The sequence below is a fragment of the Brachyhypopomus gauderio genome, chromosome 4, assembly GCF_052324685.1.
Source record: "Brachyhypopomus gauderio isolate BG-103 chromosome 4, BGAUD_0.2, whole genome shotgun sequence".
In the NCBI taxonomy this organism is placed as follows: domain Eukaryota; kingdom Metazoa; phylum Chordata; class Actinopteri; order Gymnotiformes; family Hypopomidae; genus Brachyhypopomus; species Brachyhypopomus gauderio.
In genome coordinates this window covers 16700324-16718477 of record NC_135214.1, presented here as the reverse complement: position 1 = coordinate 16718477, position 18154 = coordinate 16700324, and the positions used below count along the sequence as shown (strand labels likewise).

General features: G+C 46.2%; 1 protein-coding gene across 4 annotated transcripts in view; it reads right to left on the bottom strand.

Annotated features, from left to right (window-relative positions):
* Window positions 1-18154, bottom strand: part of lrp2a (low density lipoprotein receptor-related protein 2a) — a 56557-nt gene that overhangs the window by 15965 nt on the left and 22438 nt on the right. The window contains exons 23-51 of one of the 4 annotated variants that reach the window (XM_077002689.1): window positions 17971-18090; window positions 17694-17810; window positions 17193-17573; window positions 16573-16587; window positions 15983-16231; window positions 15293-15504; window positions 14879-15063; window positions 14266-14494; window positions 13995-14172; window positions 13752-13880; window positions 12759-12925; window positions 12295-12438; window positions 12044-12153; window positions 11655-11832; window positions 11310-11523; window positions 10056-10295; window positions 9419-9607; window positions 7937-8857; window positions 7452-7617; window positions 7173-7331; window positions 6684-6973; window positions 6270-6470; window positions 4217-4240; window positions 3535-3777; window positions 3254-3379; window positions 2619-2738; window positions 1856-1987; window positions 1020-1221; window positions 506-801 (exon numbers count right to left, since the gene is read on the bottom strand). In XM_077002689.1, coding sequence (XP_076858804.1) covers window positions 506-801; window positions 1020-1221; window positions 1856-1987; window positions 2619-2738; window positions 3254-3379; window positions 3535-3777; window positions 4217-4240; window positions 6270-6470; window positions 6684-6973; window positions 7173-7331; window positions 7452-7617; window positions 7937-8857; window positions 9419-9607; window positions 10056-10295; window positions 11310-11523; window positions 11655-11832; window positions 12044-12153; window positions 12295-12438; window positions 12759-12925; window positions 13752-13880; window positions 13995-14172; window positions 14266-14494; window positions 14879-15063; window positions 15293-15504; window positions 15983-16231; window positions 16573-16587; window positions 17193-17573; window positions 17694-17810; window positions 17971-18090 — 5937 coding nt within the window. The remainder of the gene's footprint in view (window positions 1-505; window positions 802-1019; window positions 1222-1855; window positions 1988-2618; window positions 2739-3253; window positions 3380-3534; window positions 3778-4216; window positions 4241-6269; window positions 6471-6683; window positions 6974-7172; window positions 7332-7451; window positions 7618-7936; window positions 8858-9418; window positions 9608-10055; window positions 10296-11309; window positions 11524-11654; window positions 11833-12043; window positions 12154-12294; window positions 12439-12758; window positions 12926-13751; window positions 13881-13994; window positions 14173-14265; window positions 14495-14878; window positions 15064-15292; window positions 15505-15982; window positions 16232-16572; window positions 16588-17192; window positions 17574-17693; window positions 17811-17970; window positions 18091-18154) is intronic. The other 3 variants (XM_077002692.1, XM_077002690.1, XM_077002693.1) reach the window with 3 other exon arrangements.

Here is an 18154-nt window from a genome sequence, read left to right as displayed (position 1 = left end):
TCTTCTAGATTCACGATTCATTTACATTGGGTTCAAGGCTGAATGTGATATCCAGAGTATGAAAGCACCCTGTCTTCTCATGAAACTGCTGCCTCTAGTGAAACTTCTGTCCTCTCCTGAGACTGCTCTGTCCTTTAGTGAAACTGCTGTCCTCTAGTGAAAGTGCTGCACTCTTGTGAAACATCTGTCATCTCGTGGAACTGTTCTGTCCTCTATTGAAAGTACTATCCTCTCATGACACTGCACTGTCCTTTAGTGAAAGTGCTGCACTCTTGTGAAATGTCTGTCATCTCGTGGAACTGTTCTGTCCTCTAGTGAAAGTACTGTCCTCTCATGAGACTGCGCTGTCCTTTAGTGAAAGTGCTGCACGCTTGTGAAATGTCTGTCATCTCGTGGAACTGTTCTGTCCTCTAGTGAAAGTACTATCCTCTCATGACACTGCACTGTCCTCTAGTGAAACTTCTCTGTCCTCTTGTGCTGACTGATCTGTTCCACATGTGCTCACCACAGCCTTTCTCATCGCTGTTGTCAACGCAGTCATTGCTGTGGTCGCACACTTGGCTGGACGGCACACAGTTCCCATTGTCACACTGGAAGTGCCCAGGAGGGCAGGTGGGGGCCGGGGTCCGACACAGGTGCTCCAGTTCATCAGACTCATCACCGCAGTCGTTGTCGCCGTCGCACACAAAGTCTCGTGAAATGCAGCGGCCGTTCTGACACGTAAACTGGTGCTGCTGACATGGCTGGTAGATGCAGCCCTGTTCGTCACTGCTATCCCCACAGTCATTACGCCGGTCACACCTACAGTACAAAACACATCCAATTGCATCTTCAAATGTTCTTGCATTCGCGCAAACCGTGTATCTTTCCTTTGTCACACACACACCATGTACTTGTTCAAAGTTAATGCTTTCCGTGCAATTCATAACCATTTGCTACTGCACATTTTGTTAACATCCTGTCCCATGAGCACGCTCAAAACTCAGATGGAAACTGCAGGTGCGGGACGAGCCTCGGACCTGTAGGAGTTGCGGATGCACAGGCCGTTGCTGCAGGTGAACTCATTGGCAGAGCAGGACCTGCGCGTGCAGTTCTGGTGCTCGTCGTAAGCGTCCGCACAGTCCGCATCCCCGTCACACACCCAGTCACGGGGGATGCACCTCCTCTGTGGGGGCCGGTTGTTCACACAGGTGAACTCCGTAGGGGAGCAGCTTCGGTTAGCTGTGTATGACAAAGAGAAAATGTAACGTGCAACTTCTCTGAGCAAACAATTCAACAAACATGAGCTATGCATGCCTGCATGCTACGCAAACATTTTGATCTTGATAGTATAAAACATTCCTTTCTTTATACATTTAATCATTTTAGGCAATATGCTCAAAGTGGGATGCTCTCCATACGTTTTTTGCTAGGTCCCAACTAAGGGAACCTGGACTTCTCATGTTGTGGTTCCTCAGCCCAAGCCTGTGTGTTGGTGACACACACACTGGACAGAGACCACGAGAGCCAGCTGTGATGCAGACAGAGCCAGGCAGCCACAAAGCGACTAGTCAGGCAAACTAAATCAGGAACGCCGCCTCTTTCATGAGTCTCCGGCCTGTGGGCTCATGCCAGAGATGTTCTCCCTCATACTTACTAAGCTGTCTGACTGGGCGATAACAGACGGAGAAGAAGAGGAGAGGAGAGAGGAAAACAGATAAGAGAAGGAACCAATAGAAAAGAAGGAAGGAGATAAGAGAAACTTACTCAGGGTGACAGTACAGATAACAGAAAGACATAAAGGGAGGGACGAGAGAAGAGTGCTTGTACAGGAGGAAGGAGAAAGGGACAGAGGACGGAGGAGAGGAACACTCACCACAGTTGTGTCTCTGGTCCTCGTCACTCATGTCTCCACAGTCATTGTCTCCATCGCAGATCCAGTGGGACGCAATGCACCTGCCGTCATCGCAGCGGAACTGGTCGGAGCTACAGGTCCGAGCCACGGTGGCTGCACACATCACAGCGAGCCAAGCCTGAGCAACTAGGAGCTGAACCCACCTCATGTTTAGGAGGTGCAACGCGCCGTGAGAATCTCACCCCCCCCCCCCCCCCCCCCCCCCCCAACTTCATCTCCCATTCTCATCCCAAGAAGTTTGACAACAAGAATGGCACGAGGGGTTACGTTTAGGACCGGGAGGATTCTGGGAAGTGGATTTCTCTGGGAGAGAAAGCACTGGGGTGCTGCATTCCTATCTCCAGTGTTCTGGTCCAACAAAAGCCAGGCAGGGGCATTATAATGATCAGGGAACAAAAGGGAGGGGAGGTGCGTGTGAAGTGAGTCACTAGTGAGTGTCACCAGGAAGGAATGTGGCAGACAATAGGCGATGGGACCGACCATAGGCCTTACATATGCACATACGCTCACACACACACACACACGCACACACATGCACGCACACATACACACACGCACGCACATACACACACACACACAAACGCATGCATGCACTTCCACGCACACACACACACAAGCGCATACGCACTCACACACCCTTATAAAACATACATTTAATACAACAACATCTGATATACGTACATTTGAGACTAATGGTAATTAAAAGTTTAAGTGTGTCACTCACAGCAGGTGGAGGGTTCATCTGAACCATCTACACAGTCGGTTCCTCCATCACAGTACCAGTGCATAGGAATACAGCGCCCACTGGAGCAGCGGAACTCATTCTGGGTACAGGTGGACGTAGCTGGGGGCAGAGCACACAGAGGTTAGGGTAAGGGTTGGGCTAAGGGTAAGGGTTAGGGTCAGATTTAGGGTTAGGGTAAATTTTAGGGTTAGGGTAAGGGTTAGGGTTAGGGACAGAGTTAGGGTAAGGGTTGTGGTAAGAGTTAGTCATCACAACGAGCTTATATTAGCAAACAACTCCTGTTGAGAGTGGTGACTAGCTGTTCTGTATCTGATGGGTCCTGATGAACGCAAACAAACAGGAAGCCACACATTCCTTCAAACTGTAGACTGTTCTTCACCAGTGCCAGATTAATGTTTTAGTTACGTGGTTCACCTAAACTCAAGCCTGCACTTTCACCAAAAGCCAAACACTAGGTCTAGAAAATCGAAATAAATTAATGACTAATTAAATACATTTAAATATACACAAAAATGCACAAAAAAAAAGACTCAGCCCTAAATTAACATGAAGCCTATAAATCTAAACTGACATCTTTGGAGACAATGAGAACTGTTTCCAAACAGCATACTCACCGCAGTGGGTGGGGCTCTCATCACTCATGTCCCCACAGTCATCATCCCCATCACACAAATAAGAGCGTGGGATACAGATGTTAGTGCTATGACATTTAGTGTGTTCGGGCTGACACACTCTCTCACCTAAGGGGCAAGAGCAAAATACATCATAGTTAGAAATTCTCAACAGCTGCAAATCATAAAGACTATGCAGATTTTTCAATCTAGTGTGTTACAGCTAGGAATGGTTCCTTAAATTGGCGTGTAATATGGATGGTGATCAGACATCACTATTGTACCGCAGTTCCTCTCGTCGGACGTTCCGTTGTCATAGCAGTTGTTGATGCCGTTGCACACGTACTCCCGGGCGATGCAGCGGCCGTTGTTACAGGCAAACTCCGTGTCCGGATCGCACGGGTGAAACAGGCAGCCCGCCTCGTCACTGTTGTCGCCACAGTCGTTGTAGTGGTCGCAGCGGTAGTGGTAGGGCACACACCGGCCGCTCCCACACGTGAACATAGTGGGCTCGCATGTGTGAAAGGCTTCCGACACAGAAGGAGACACAGAATTGTTTTCTTTCAGACAACAAGCAACAGAACTAGAATGGAGTCCTATGTGATGTCCTGTAGAAAAAGAAACTTGTGCTCCACTAATTATTTGTTCCACCAAGTATTTCTAGTTCAAATATCTACATTATTCATTCCCTTTAGTGTTTATAGAACAAGCAAATGCTTTCATACAGTTTGGCCGTTTCAATAAGATTCTTAGTGGAAGTTCAGTGAGTAGGTGGCTAAGGTCTCAAACATCTGGTGTTACCTGACAGGGTAATAAACGCCGCAACATGTGGGACTGCATGCAAAAGGAAACATGCATTTTCTTAATGACTAGTAGTCTGTAGTAGTACAGTAGGTACTGTATTATACGCAGGCACATCTATGTCTACTCTACAAGAGAGGACTAGAGAATGATAATTATACACACCAAAAGCGTAATCACTCTTGGATCCTGGAGAAAAAGATTAAATTACAGAAATCAACAAATAGCAGCATATTAGCAAAAGATAAAATAAGACAGGGCAGAGAAGACAGGAGCAAAAGTGAAGCCTGAAGATCCTCAACCAAAAATATTAGGACAAACGAAAAAGAACCACGCTAGCAGATCTGACGGAAGCTCACATACAGTTGTGATCAAATTTATTCAACCCCCAATGCTGCGAAGGGTTTTATGGAATTCAGTGCACATTTGTAATTGTGTTCATAATGAAATCTTACAAGGACTTGTTAAAGAACTAAATGCAACTAAGATAGCATCAATTTTTTTTGTCATAAAGTATTAAATGGCCTTTTTGTGATTTCTTCATTGACACAATTATTCAACCCCTTTACGACTACCACTCCTAAGAACAGAGGTTCATTCCAGTGTTTTCCATCAGGTATTGAAAACATCTGTGGATGTCAACGAGCAGCAGTCAAGCATGATAAGCACCAATTAGGCAGATTTAAAAGGACTGTGATACTCAGCTCCTTCTAGACATCTACTGGTGTGTTTCCAAGCATGGTGAAGGCAAGAGAATGGTCCCAGAAGACAAGAGAAGAGGTTATTGCTCTTCACAAGAATGGCAATGGATATAAAAAGATTGCGAAGTTGTTAAATATTCCAAGAGACACTATCGGAAGTATCATTCGCAAGTTCAAGTTAAAGGGCACAGTGGAAACGTTACCTGGTCGTGGCAGAAAGAAGATCCTGACCGCGACTGCTGTGCGCTACCTGAAGCGTAATGTGGAGAAAAATCCCCGCGTGACTGCTAAGGAACTGAAAAAAGACCTGTCAGATGTGGGCACTGAAGTTTCAGCTCAGACAATAAGGCGCGCACTGCATAACGAAGACCTCCATGCCAGAACGCCCAGACGCACCCCCTTGCTGACTCCAAAGAACAAGAAAAGTCGACTGCAGTATGCCAAAAGTCATGTGGACAAGCCACAAAGGTTTTGGAACAGGTTTTGGAAACTAAATTAGAACTGTTTGGGACAATGGACCAGCGCTATGTTTGGAGAAGGAAGAACCAGGCTTATGAACAAAAGAACACCTTGCCTACTGTGAAGCATGGCGGGGGGTCAATTATGCTTTGGGGCTGTTTTGCTTCTAATGGTACAGGAAAGCTTCAACGTGTGCAGGGTACCATGAATTCCCTTCAGTACCAGGAGATCTTGGAGGAAAATGTGATGGAGTCAGTCACAAACCTGCGGCTTGGGAGACGTTGGACCTTCCAACAGGACAATGATCCGAAGCACACATCCAAGTCCACTAGAGCATGGTTGAACATGAAAGGCTGGAACATTCTAGAGTGGCCATCGCAATCACCAGACTTAAATCCAATTGAGAACCTCTGGTGGGACCTAAAGAAGGCAGTTGCAGTGCGCAAGCCTAAGAATGTGACTGAACTGGAGGCTTTTGCCCATGAAGAATGGGCTAAGATACCCATAGGTCGCTGCAAGACACTTGTGTCAAGCTATGCTTCACGCTTGAAAGCTGTCATAACTGGAAAAGGATGTTGTACTAAGTACTAAAAAATAATGTCACTAGGGGGTTGAATAAAACTGATAATGATGTGAGCACAGTAAAGACATTTGTGGTTATTCCATCATAAACATTATGTTATGTTTGTCTAATTTATAAGTGCCTCTTTGATATAATTGTAAATAAGATGACTGAAATGATCAAAATCAATGTCAAACTGGCCAAAACACTTTATTTCAGTGGGGGTTGAATAAATTTGATCACAACTGTACACCAGGAAGAACAGGTGACTAGCTAACACGCAAACTCTCCACACTACTGCTGCAAACACCGGTGTCCACCGGAAACACCATTAACAGTAACTGAGCAATTCAGTGCGGTGAGTTTGGCTTTCTTCAAAGCACTCAGTGGAAGCTACTAGAGCGAGTGTGGTTCGGAGAGCAGAGAGCACATGTACGGTAGGAGATAGAGGAGGACTAGGTTTGGTCAGGGTGTTGCCACCAAAACCCCGGCTTACCACAGACTCTCTCCAGCTCATCGCTGCCGTCTCCGCAGTCGTCGTCGTTGTCGCATTTCCACTGTGCTCGGATGCATCGGCCGTTCATGCAGGTGAACTGGCCAGGGAGGCAGCGTGTGCCGTTGTCAGGGATGCAGTACTTGTTGTCAGCCAGGTACCAACGGCCCTCGGCCGGACACCGACACTCCGCCCCGTGAGGCCCTGGGAATTATAATAGTGAGGCAAGTTACGGTGTGCAGTGCCGGGACAAAAACTGCTAGTGACGTTGTTGTCTCAACACGACTATGGTGCCTTTGAGTCAGACATAACCCTCATTTGGAACTCAAAAAAGGCGTCCCCTGCACCGAAAAGGTCATTTTATCACATTGCTTATTATTTTTGGTTATCCAGCTGTGATAAGTGAGCAGTTGGCACCTGAAGTGCAGATATGGCTACAGCCTCCGTTGAACTGTTGGCAGGGGCTGTTACACTGCTGCTGTTTACTGTTGGACAGCACATGAATGTCCATGGGCCGGGACGGGAGGTTCTGGAGCATGACCCTCTGGTCCGAGCCATCGTGCTTGTTGGCTCTGTAGATGCTGCGTGTGTTCCAGTCGGTCCAGAAGATGTGCTCTCCATACACGGTCATGGCAAACGGGTAAATGGCTGTGCCCACAATGACCTCACGGTTGGACCCAGTAAGGGAACAGCGCTCAATTTTCTGTCTGATTGCACACAAATCGAAACACAAGATTTCAAAGAACTGCGTTAACAGTGACAACGCCGGAAAGTTCAGGAATCGCTTTAAAATACATGATACTCATTTTCACATTGACTTGTTATAGATACTGCATATTAGATATGCTGAATATTAATATTACATTAAAATATTAATATGCAGCGAGGGATGCAAAAGAATCTTACAGGCTGGCATCTGCCCAATAGAGTCTCTCCTCATCGTAGTCTAGGGTAAGCCCATTGGGCCAAACCAAACTGCTGTTAACGATCTCAGTCCGGAAGTTTCCACCCAGAGTTGCTCGCTCGATCTTAGCACTGGTGCCCCAGTCAGTCCAGTACATGTACCTAATACACAAAGTACAAAGGAATTATTCTCTCAAAAGCACTAAAATACATGTGGTGTTTGTGATTAAGAAACATTAAAAAAAACCCTGCTAAACCCTGTTGAAGGAAGGGAATACTTACCCCCGGCACGGATCCACCATGATGGCTCGTGGTCTAGGCACCTGAGCTATGAGAGTCCTCTGAGATCCATCCACAGCCATGGAGTTGATGGTCTGGTTAACATAGTCACTGTAATAGATCCTCTTATTGATCCAATCATAGGCAATACCATCAGGAGCACCTAGGTCTACACACACAGAAGACATACTGCATCACACAAACACTATTAGCATTCTGCATAAGGTTCATATTTAAAGACCTAGTGTAATATTATCATACTTGTTCTCTTTTTATGTTCATTACCAAGACATACTCAAGCACTAGCTGGGATATCAAAATAATTTACTGGATAAATAAGTGTAGAAACTTTAGGATTTTTGTAGCTTCCGCTAATTTGGTTAAAGCCCAGGAAAGGTGCTGTCTACCTGTGTCTCAGCATCAGCAAGCAAATAAAGATTCCAGGGTTAGTTTACTAAGCGGTAATGCTGTGTAATGCTAAAGAGCACCTGAAGCTACCACGGTAGCAGGTGAGGCAGGAGATGACAAGCTAATGTAGCTGATCTTGCTCTGTCCTGCTCCAGAGCTCTGGGTGAAGTAGAGCCTATTGTCCAGCCTGTCGTAATCCAGAGCGACCGACGTGGGTGCCACATTGACCACGGGGAAGGGCAGAGCGTGATCGTCGGGGTCCAGCCGTAGGGAGCGCACTGTGCTCTCCGTGGTGTATATGAGGTAATCGTCTCGGGACACGACGCAGCTCGCACCGTCCACAGCCAAGTTCCCAAAGGCACAGGAACACTTTCTGGTCTGAGTCCCAGGGATGGCAAAGCAGAAATGAGCGCAGCCTCCGTTGGACACCAAGCAGGGGTTGTTGTTAAGCTCCTGGGGCGACACGGGCTGCATCCTCCGGTCAAAGATGGTAACGTCTCGTAGCATGTTGATGTTGTCTCTGATCACCATTGGCTGGTCATTATTTCCTGGCTCTTTACTGGCCTGGAAGACCTTTTTCAAGTTCCTGTCAACCCAGATGATGTTATTCTCAAACACCGCAATGCCATATGGGGTCGGGTAGCGGCTCCCGAAGCGTACAATCTCCATCTCGCCTCCATCGGGCCGGACTCTGGCAATCATGTCCAGTGAGTCATCCACCCAATAGATGTATCCATTCTGGTGGTCCAGAGCCAGTCCTCTGGGTGTGATGATGCCGGAGGAGACCAGTGCAGTGCGGTTTGTACCATCTAGGTGAGCCCGCTCAATCTTGGGGTTCTGCCCATAATCTGCCCAGAAGAGGTATCTGCTTTTGGGGTCCACGACAATGTGTCGAGGCATGTCAACCTGCGTCTTCAGGATAACACGTCGGAAACTGGTGTTAAGGCGAATGACTTCAATGTATGTCTCTGTCAAGAAGGCATTTGTGAAGTACAGGTTTCCTGTCCAAACACAGAAAAAAAGGATTATAAAAATTGATCACTCCATTAATTGATTCCCTTTGACAGTATTTATCAGCCATAAATATGTCTTGTCTTTAACACAAAATTATCCTAATAAATAACTAAATAAAATGAATACAATTGTCTTTGTCCACAGTCAATAAAGCTTATACACTTTGATATTTGGTCGTAAAGTGGATATTTGGAATTTTAAGCACTTTTCAGTTTGTTGTTATATTTATTTCATCTGTGAGTTCATCTTGGTCACTGTTAGTTGGTGCTTATTGCTATGGGAGCTGAGCATCATGATGTCACTGAAAATCTGATTAAAGTAATTTTGCACTGGACACACAAACCCTACACACACTGTACACCTCTGAAAAATTCCAAAATCTGCTACACTGTTTGAATTTCACATCAGTTGCAGCTGCCAGAATTATATATTCGAGTAGGCACAGGCAATCAGCAGAGTCTGCTATAACCGTGCAAGTTATATATTTTGATTGCAGTACATTGTCATTTGATTGCAGTACAGTGGAGGATCTAAACCATTGCCTGCACCTGCAGCCCAGTCCACAGCAATCCCACGGATCCCGTTGCGTCCAATCCCAGAGGTAACAATGCTACGGAACCCGGATCCATCTGGTTTGATCTGGCGGATTCCATTCTGAACAGCAACAGTGCTGCTGAAATCACACCAGTACAGGAATCCAGAAGGCATGTGCACATCTACATGCAATGCATTTCGGCCTACAGGACACACACACACACACACACACACACACACACACACACACACACACACACACACACACGCACACACTACTACATTGGCTACAGTACTTGTAGGCAGCTATAAAATTGTTGCATTGCTTTTCATGTTGCTACAATGAGGCCTAGCAGGCTTCTCGACATATAAAAAAGTACATAGGCTTCCACAAACTAAGAAGTAAACTGAAAACTTGTCCTGTTAAAATAACCAAAGGAATTCTCCATCAACACGCAAAAGAGAGAGGGAGAAAGAGAGAGAAAAACAGCATTAAATAAATCATCTGCTTTGGATTTAACATGCCATCTAACTTTGCACGACATTATTCAAAATGACTCTATAATAGTATACAAAGGATATGTACACTATATGCTACTACATAGTAAATCGACTGTTCCAACTCTCTACTGAGCTGTGTGAAACGCCCACCTCTCCCAGCCACAGGAACCATGGCCTCAGAATGGTCAGCTCCCTCCAGACTGAAGCCCTTGAGGGCAGTGAGCATGGAGATGACCACATAGGACTGGTAGGGAGCACAGCTCCTGTTATCAGCGCTGAGTCTGAAGCCCGTGGCACAGGCACAGGAGAAGAGACCTCCGGGACGCGGCAGACACAAATGCTCACACGTGCCTGCGTTATTACTGCAGCCGTTAGAGGTGCCTGCAGAGGCTAGAGAGAGAGGGAGGGAGAGAAGGAGAGAGAGGGAGAGAGAGGGAGGAAGAGAAGGAGAGAGAGAGAGAGAGAGAGAGGGAGGAAGAGAAGGAGAGAGGGGAGAGAGAGAGGGAGGGAGAGAAGGAGAAAGAGAGAGAGAGAGGGAGAGAGGGGAGAGAGAGAGGGAGGGAGAGAAGGAGAGAGAGGGAGGAAGAGAAGGAGAAAGAGAGAGAGAGGGAGAGAAGGAGAGAGGGAGGGCAAGAGAGAGGGAGAGAGAGGGAGAGAGGGAGGGAGAGAGAGAGGGAGGGAGAGAGGGAGGGAGAGAGACAGGGAGGGAGAGAAGGAGAGATGGAGAGAGAGAGAAGGAAGGAGAGAAGGAGAGAGGGAGAGAAGGAGAGGGGGAGAGAGAGAGAGGGAGGGAGAGAGAGGGTTGAGAGAGAGTGGGAGGGAGGGAGAGAAGGAGAGGGGAGAGAGATAAAGAAGAAGAGGGACAAGGAAAGAGGAAGAGGAGAGAGAGAGACAGAGAGACAGAAGTGTTACCTATGTGTATCTCTTGTTAATCAAACTTTTAAAAGATGTAATGAAATGTATTTTTGATAACAATGGACAACATTTCCAGGATGTTTCAGAAAAGCTCCCTTAAAACCATCTGCAGCAATTCTGCTACAAATGTGAGCAGCTGTGAATATTTGCTTCAACCCAACCCTGGCCTCTCCTATTTATACCTGGACAAGGCTGAACAAAAGGCACTTCTCTGTGCCAGAGGAATGAACCTATCCATTGATAATGGAACAAAAGAACACTGATTCTTCCCGGCACGAACCCTTCTGAGGCAGAGAAGAACAAATTGGTAATGCGATACCTCATTTAAATCCATTCCTCCCTGGTGACAGCCACACGGCTATGTCAGATAAGATGACTTCTAGAGAAAGGTCCGAGACAAGCAGGGTTGGGTGGGGCAAGTCCTCACAGGCCAAATAAGACCACAGATAAGATCCTCTACACAGATAACAGGTCTGGAAGACCACTCACTCTCTCTGTAGTGGACTTTAAGTACTCTCAGACCGGCCACGTTGTCGCGCAGCACAACTTTGTTGGCTCCTGAGGCTTTGTCCACACGTTCAATCACCTCAAAGTCCCTGTCAGTGAAATAGAGGTGGGGGCCGTGCACGGCCACGCCCCATGGGTGGGACAAGCTGGAAACCACGGTGATGCGGTTCGTCCCATCTACGTCTCCTTTCTCAATCTGTTTCGAGGTTTATTAAAGCAACAGAAGCTAAATCAGATACGGTATAAGAGCAGGAGTGAGCAGAAAAAATGATAAAAGCGACAAAAAATGCAGTATATTAAATGCTGGCGGGAGGAGTCTCAGCTAACCAGTCCAGTCCCAGTGACGGCCCAGTACAGCTTGTTCTCTTGAATGTCTATGGTGATAAATTCCACGTGCTCCAGATTGTTGGTGAAAAGAGTCGCTGAGTTCGATCCGTCCATGTCTGCACACGCCACCTTGGCTGGAATACCACTCTCTGTCCCTTGGTCTGTCCAGTACATCTTTCTGTAACACAGCACAGGGTGCACACGATCCACAGAACGCTTTTTTTAAATAACTGCATTCAACTGCACATCACTGCACATTTAGAGCTGAAGACCTTTTTAAGGCCGTGGATTCTGGCCACGCATCTGTGTAATAAGTGGCGTGATTTAAGAGACCGTCAAGGCTCAGCAAATTTGTGTTTGGACCCGAGTTGTGTTAAACTTGGCCTTACCCCCGTGCCGGGTCCAGGGCTATGCCAACGGGTCGGCCCACACCAGTTGAAGTACCGTTGTTGGTGATGAGAGTCCTCCTGTACTGAACCTCTCCTTTCAGTCTCAGCACCTAAACAGACCACAGTACTATGATCACACAGTGTGTTATTTGTATTGGTAATTATCTTCTGTTATTCTCAGCTGGGGGTTTAACTGTAATTCCTAAACTTCTTAAATGCATGTTTGGCTGTGAGATGAGAAGCTATGTCACCTCTATGGACTGTGAGGATGGGTTGGTGTAGTATAGATTTTGAGTCATCCAGTCAAGGGCCAATCCCACCGGAGATCCCAAGATGGCCGCTGGGGCAAATTCAGTCCTGTTAGTGCCGTCTGACTTGACCCTGTGGATCTCTCCCTGTATAGGAGAATGGAGCATGAGACTCATGAAAGTAACTAAAATGCAGTTCTCAGATTCAAACTGTCTGCCAATTATTTAATGGACGCACAGGTGGCACTTATAAGGCACAAGAGCAAGTGGGGAACTTTGTAGAGACACATGAAAGAGGTCATGAGGTTAAAGGACACGAGGTTAAAGGGAGGGGGTCAATAGATCTGGAGTTACAACCTCAATTACAGCAGTTTTAACATAAAACACAGAAAAAACCACAAAATAACACGGTATAGTAAACTCAAATTTGTGTTTGGCTAATGACAGAACGTCTTTTTCATGCTTACAGGATGTTCAACCCAGTAGATCATCTGTTCAGCATCATCAAAGTCCACATCATATCCATTCAGCAGCCCGGCAACAGGTACCATGGCGTCATTACCCTTATCATCGGGGTTGAGGGAAATACCGTAAATGATGCTGTCCCTAACAACCACCAGGAAGGGGGCGTCCACTGTAAGATAATATATTCCACATCATACGTTGGGCTGTTGGATTTCATTCAAAAGTTTCATCACCTTTTTTTTGCAGTTTGTATTCAGATACAATGCCGAGTGGATTATTAAAGGTTTTATACCATATGCTGCCATAATATTATCTAATGCAATTAAGGAAATCATCAATCAGTGCCTGATGCTCAAGGATCAACAGCAGCATGGGTTATCAGTTGCCAGAATTATAAAAAAATGTGTATAAGTTTGGTCTGTATTCAAATTCAAAAGATTTGGTGAAAGCTTTCCGTAATCTTTTGCTGTGTCATCAGAGATTAGGATCAGTAGGTACTCATTCTAAGGCTAAGGTAATCATTCATCTCTTTGGGGAAAATGTGCTTGACTTCGCTGACAAAAGTTGAAACCTGAGAATAGCTGGATGGTTGCCCCAAAGAGGACCCACTGGATTTAAGATTAAAGCTTTCTAGTCTGTGCTCAACCATAACCATAAGCTGAGCTAAGAGCTTCTCTGATTGTAAATATTTGCCCTTAGAGAGGGAGAGATCATGGGGCAAATTGAAAATGGGATGCTGTTGACAAGATGGGCTTCTCTTGAAATACATATCCAGTGTCTCTCAAGACTACTCCATTCAGTCAGTGAAAAGGAGATTAACCAGACTGAGGCAAAAGAGAAAGACACAGCACCATTCATAACGAGTGCAAAATGTATTGCAGAATCTGTGTAATTCTTATATTAAAAAGCCAAATATATATATATATATTGGGTAAGAACCAGATCTTGCAGCACTAAAGTGAGTGTGTGGTTTTCTGGGTTTTTGCGTGTCATACCTCTCGTACAGGTGAGCTGGTCAGATGCCAGTATCCAGCCCGAGGGACAGGCACAGGAGTAAAACCTGGGGCCAGATGCAGACAGCAGGCAGATGTGGGTGCAGGGGCTGACTGCACACGGGTTGTCACCTGCAATCAGGAGAGTTGCATAAAAAAGTACAGGTCAGAATAAAACTCAGCATGGCCTATAAACTATAAACGGGACTGTCCGACAGGAGGACTGTCGAAAGTGCCGGGTCGTACCTGCTGGCTGTCGGGCCGGGTGCATTGCCACCAGGCCCATAGGCTGGGGCAGGTTATACAGCATCACCGTCTGGTTCTCTCCGTGCCACTTGTTGGCTCGGATCACGCGGTTGACATATCTGTCGGTCCAATACACAAAATCCTCAAAAATGGTAATTGCGTGGGGGTGTTGCAGTACCTTTTTATTGAGAGACAAGAGGTGAATTTTATTCACATGGGTTAAGAGCACAAACAATTGCACATGAGAAAATGACCCAGTAGAATTTCTCACCAGATCACTGGCGAGAACTTGCTTCCGGTTGTTCCCATTGTAATCACAGTAGTCGATGAAATCCAGGTAGGCATCAGCGAAGTAGAGGAGGCTGTTGGGGTAGTCTATAGTCAGGCCGTTGGGCCAGTAGAGCTTGTGGCTGATGATGGAGGTCCTCAACTTGCCATCCATGCTGGCTTTCTCGATGCGAGGGTTTCTCCCCCAGTCCGTCCAAAACATCAGATGAACGCTATGACCCGCAGAAGAAGAAGTTTTCAGCTTTTATTCTTTCCTAATAAAGGGGACCTTTTCTGTCATGCTTCTGTTTTCTTCTCATTCCTTTACTGTATTTTATAGCTTGGTGTGCATGTAAGCAATCGACAACGTCGCAAAGTCCGAAGTACATGCCAGAGTGAATAACTCTCTCCCAAAGACAATACTTTCTCAGCTGCCTGAAAATTTTCTTTGCTGAAAATGAGCATGATACATCCCCTTTAAATGTTAATGTAGCACAGCAGACAACAGAGTGGCCAGTTATCTGTAAATATAAATTATTTTTCAAAGTATAGCCTACATTCCAAATATCACATAGGGATCAGACAAAATCATTGCACCTGTATATAAAAGATCTTACCCATTCCTGGGGTCCAGCACAAGACCTCTGGGGTTGGTGACATTCTCACTGATGAGCACTGTCCTATGGGAGCCATCAAGTTTGGCCACCTCTATGGTCTCCAAGATGTAGTCTGTCCAGTACAAGTTTCTACCTACCCAGTCAACTGCAAGACTCTCTGTGACTGTCACACCACTGTCAAAGATCTGTGTACACAGAGGCCACTGGGTGTAAATCAAATCAAATCAAATCAAATTTTATTTATATAGCGCTTTTTACAATAGTTGTTGTCACAAAGCAGCTTTACAAGTGTCCGAGTCCAAGCCCCCAGTGAGCAAGTGTGTACTGTTTGATAACAACCTTCTCCAATAGCTACTACATATAAAAGCAAATGTGCCGGTCTATGTCAATATCCTAAAACTCCTGGACTCTTACCACAGTCCTGTCACTGCCATTCTTATGCGCACTCCATATTCTGTCCTGGGTGGTGTCCGACCAGTACACGCGGTCCGTCACCGAGTCAAAATCGACCGCCACAATGTTGCGGCCATCTCTGATGAGGGAGCGTACCACGTTAGGCTGCGAGATGATGTTATCAGATATAATCTGATTACGACTAGCCACCAGCAGAATGGCCTCTCGAGATCCTGTCAGATTGGGAACAACGCATCTCTGTTATACAAGGAATTACACAGGCATCCTTGACATGCTTGCTATCAGTCCGGGTGTTACAGCATGCAAACGACAATGAATGAACCTCACAGAAGCACAAAAAGGGGCTCTGTGGTAAAATAATGTTGAGTAAAAAGGAAGGTATATCAAATGACAGCAGTTTTTTCTCATTATCTCTCTGGTGGCTGGGTCCCTGGCAGTAGGACAGCTCATAAACAAGCCTTTGTCTGGTGATTAAGACCTAATTAGCCAATGTGAAAGTTTTTGACTGACATACATGTTATTTGTCTTATCTGTAGTAATCAGATCAGAGAGCAGAGAGCAGTATGCAGCAGCAGACAGTAGACCCTCTCAGATCAAGCACAGCTCCACTCCACCATCTCCTCTGCTATTACCTCAAATCACACAAGCTGCGCATATATCGAACACACACACACACACACACACACACACCTGAGGCCTTGCACGTCCGTCCATCTGCCTCCAGCATATATCCATCTTCACAGTGACAACGGAAGGAGCCTCTCTCGTTGAAACAATGCTGGCTGCAAAGGCCAGGTGGGTGACACTCATCTACATCCTCACATGTCTTCGAGTCGTTGCTTAGCTGATAGCCCACTGGGCACGTGCACTGAGCCCCAAAAGGACCCTGGATACACCCGTGCGTGCAGCCCGCGTTGTTGTCTGAGCAACTCTCTTGATCTAAAGCAACAGGCAAAAGAAATAAATTAAAAATCTTTGAAATTCTTCAACAGGCATCACATTAATAAATATTAATTTTTTTTTTACATTTTCAGAACTTGGATAATAGTTAAGTTTCATGCCAGTCAATACAGTTCTACACAGTTTTATATTCCCATAGCACAATATTGTTTACTAAGTGTTAGACACCGCTCTAGACATATTTCATTATGCACTACAAAGATTCCAGGTTTAATAACAGTGTGTGTAAAATTGGAGGGTTAGTGTGAGGCAGGCAGAGAGGATAATCAGTGCTATAGGCAGAGGGCTGTGGACAGTGAGGGTGTGAAGATTGGACCTACCTGGTAAAGGCTCATCTGAGATCAGTGAGGGGGGAGCATAGAAAAGGGAAATCACAGATCACTTTTACAGATCACAAGTTAATCACTAGATCACAGCCACACATGCAGGATTCCAAACCCCTGAAGATTTCAAAGGCATAATTCAAACCCGCATAGTGTGTATCACAGGGAGAAGTACCAAATATCATTCACAAAAAATTAATTTCTGACATAATTTTACCAAAAATGACAAAACATCATAGAAAAATATTTAAGAAAAATAATTCAATAATAACATCAATGTAATTCATCAGAATGTCAAGAAACTTGATTGAATTCCATTTGGAAGGAATGCGTGTTTCAAAAGCCTCAATTGAATTGTGAGAATGCTGATTGCAGTCTGTTAGTTACTTAGGGAGTGTAGCCTAATGCTGCCTGTTGTGAATCACAGAACAAAAGGAGTTAATCACCCTGAAACAGGTCATTACTGTGGACAATGTAGATTCAATAAACAGGAAACAGTCTGTGGATCTCCATGTAAGAGATATTTGCATTTGCTACCTGTTTCTCAATATAGACAAGCTGGTCTTAATGCCTGGCTGTCTCCTCAGATCTCAGCGAGCCAGAAGTTAATGACTTACTGCATAGGGGGGACTCGTCAGCTCCGTTCGGGCAGTCGGCCGTGTTGTCACACACCCGGCTCAGGTTGACACACACGCTGTGGCCGGGGCACTGCCATTGCCAGCTGGGGCAGTGGAAGGGGGGCGTGGGGCAGTCGCGCTCGTCGCTGCCGTCCCGGCAGTCGTTGTCGCCGTCGCACAGCCAGCTGTGGAATATGCAGTTGCCGTTGTCGCAGCGGAAGAGCGAGGAGGGGCAGGTGCGTGGGGGGCAGGCGTGATGTTCGTCCGAACCGTCCTCGCAGTCCGGGTGACCGTCGCACTCCCAGGTGGCCGGCAGGCAGCTGCCGTCGGACTGGCACTGGAACTCGCTCTCGTGGTGACACATGCCCGGCGGACGGGTCGCTGGGTAAAGGACACAGCGGGGACTTCAATTGAAACGTCGGCGAGACGTCGGGATTTTGCAGAATGAAAAGGAGTTGTGTGATTAACGCTGGAATGAGGCACGAAACGTGCTACACTCACGACAGCCAGCCTCATCGGAACGATCGTTGCAGTCGTAAACCCCATCGCAGCGGTAGAAGGCGTTCACGCACTGATGTCCAAGGGCACACTTGAACTCGTAGCCAGTGCAATTGTATACTGCAGCACCGAAATAATGCAATAATTCATTATTTAAAGTGCAGTACGAAGTGACGAAGTGAATGGGCTTCGTTTAACTGAGGCATACAGCATTTTTGGCTACATTGCTCTTGCAGAGGTTTGGCATTTATAATGTTGTATGGAGCACAATGATTCTCACCACAGCCCTGTTCATCAGCTCCATCCACACAGTCTCTGTCTCCATCACACACGTAGGCTGGGTCAATGCAGCGGTGGTCAGGGCACTGGAACTGACCTGGGTAGCACGTCCCTATAGCATCTACCAATCAACCAAATGTAAAACTATCAGGAATGTGGATGCTCTGATAAACGCCGGGCATAGA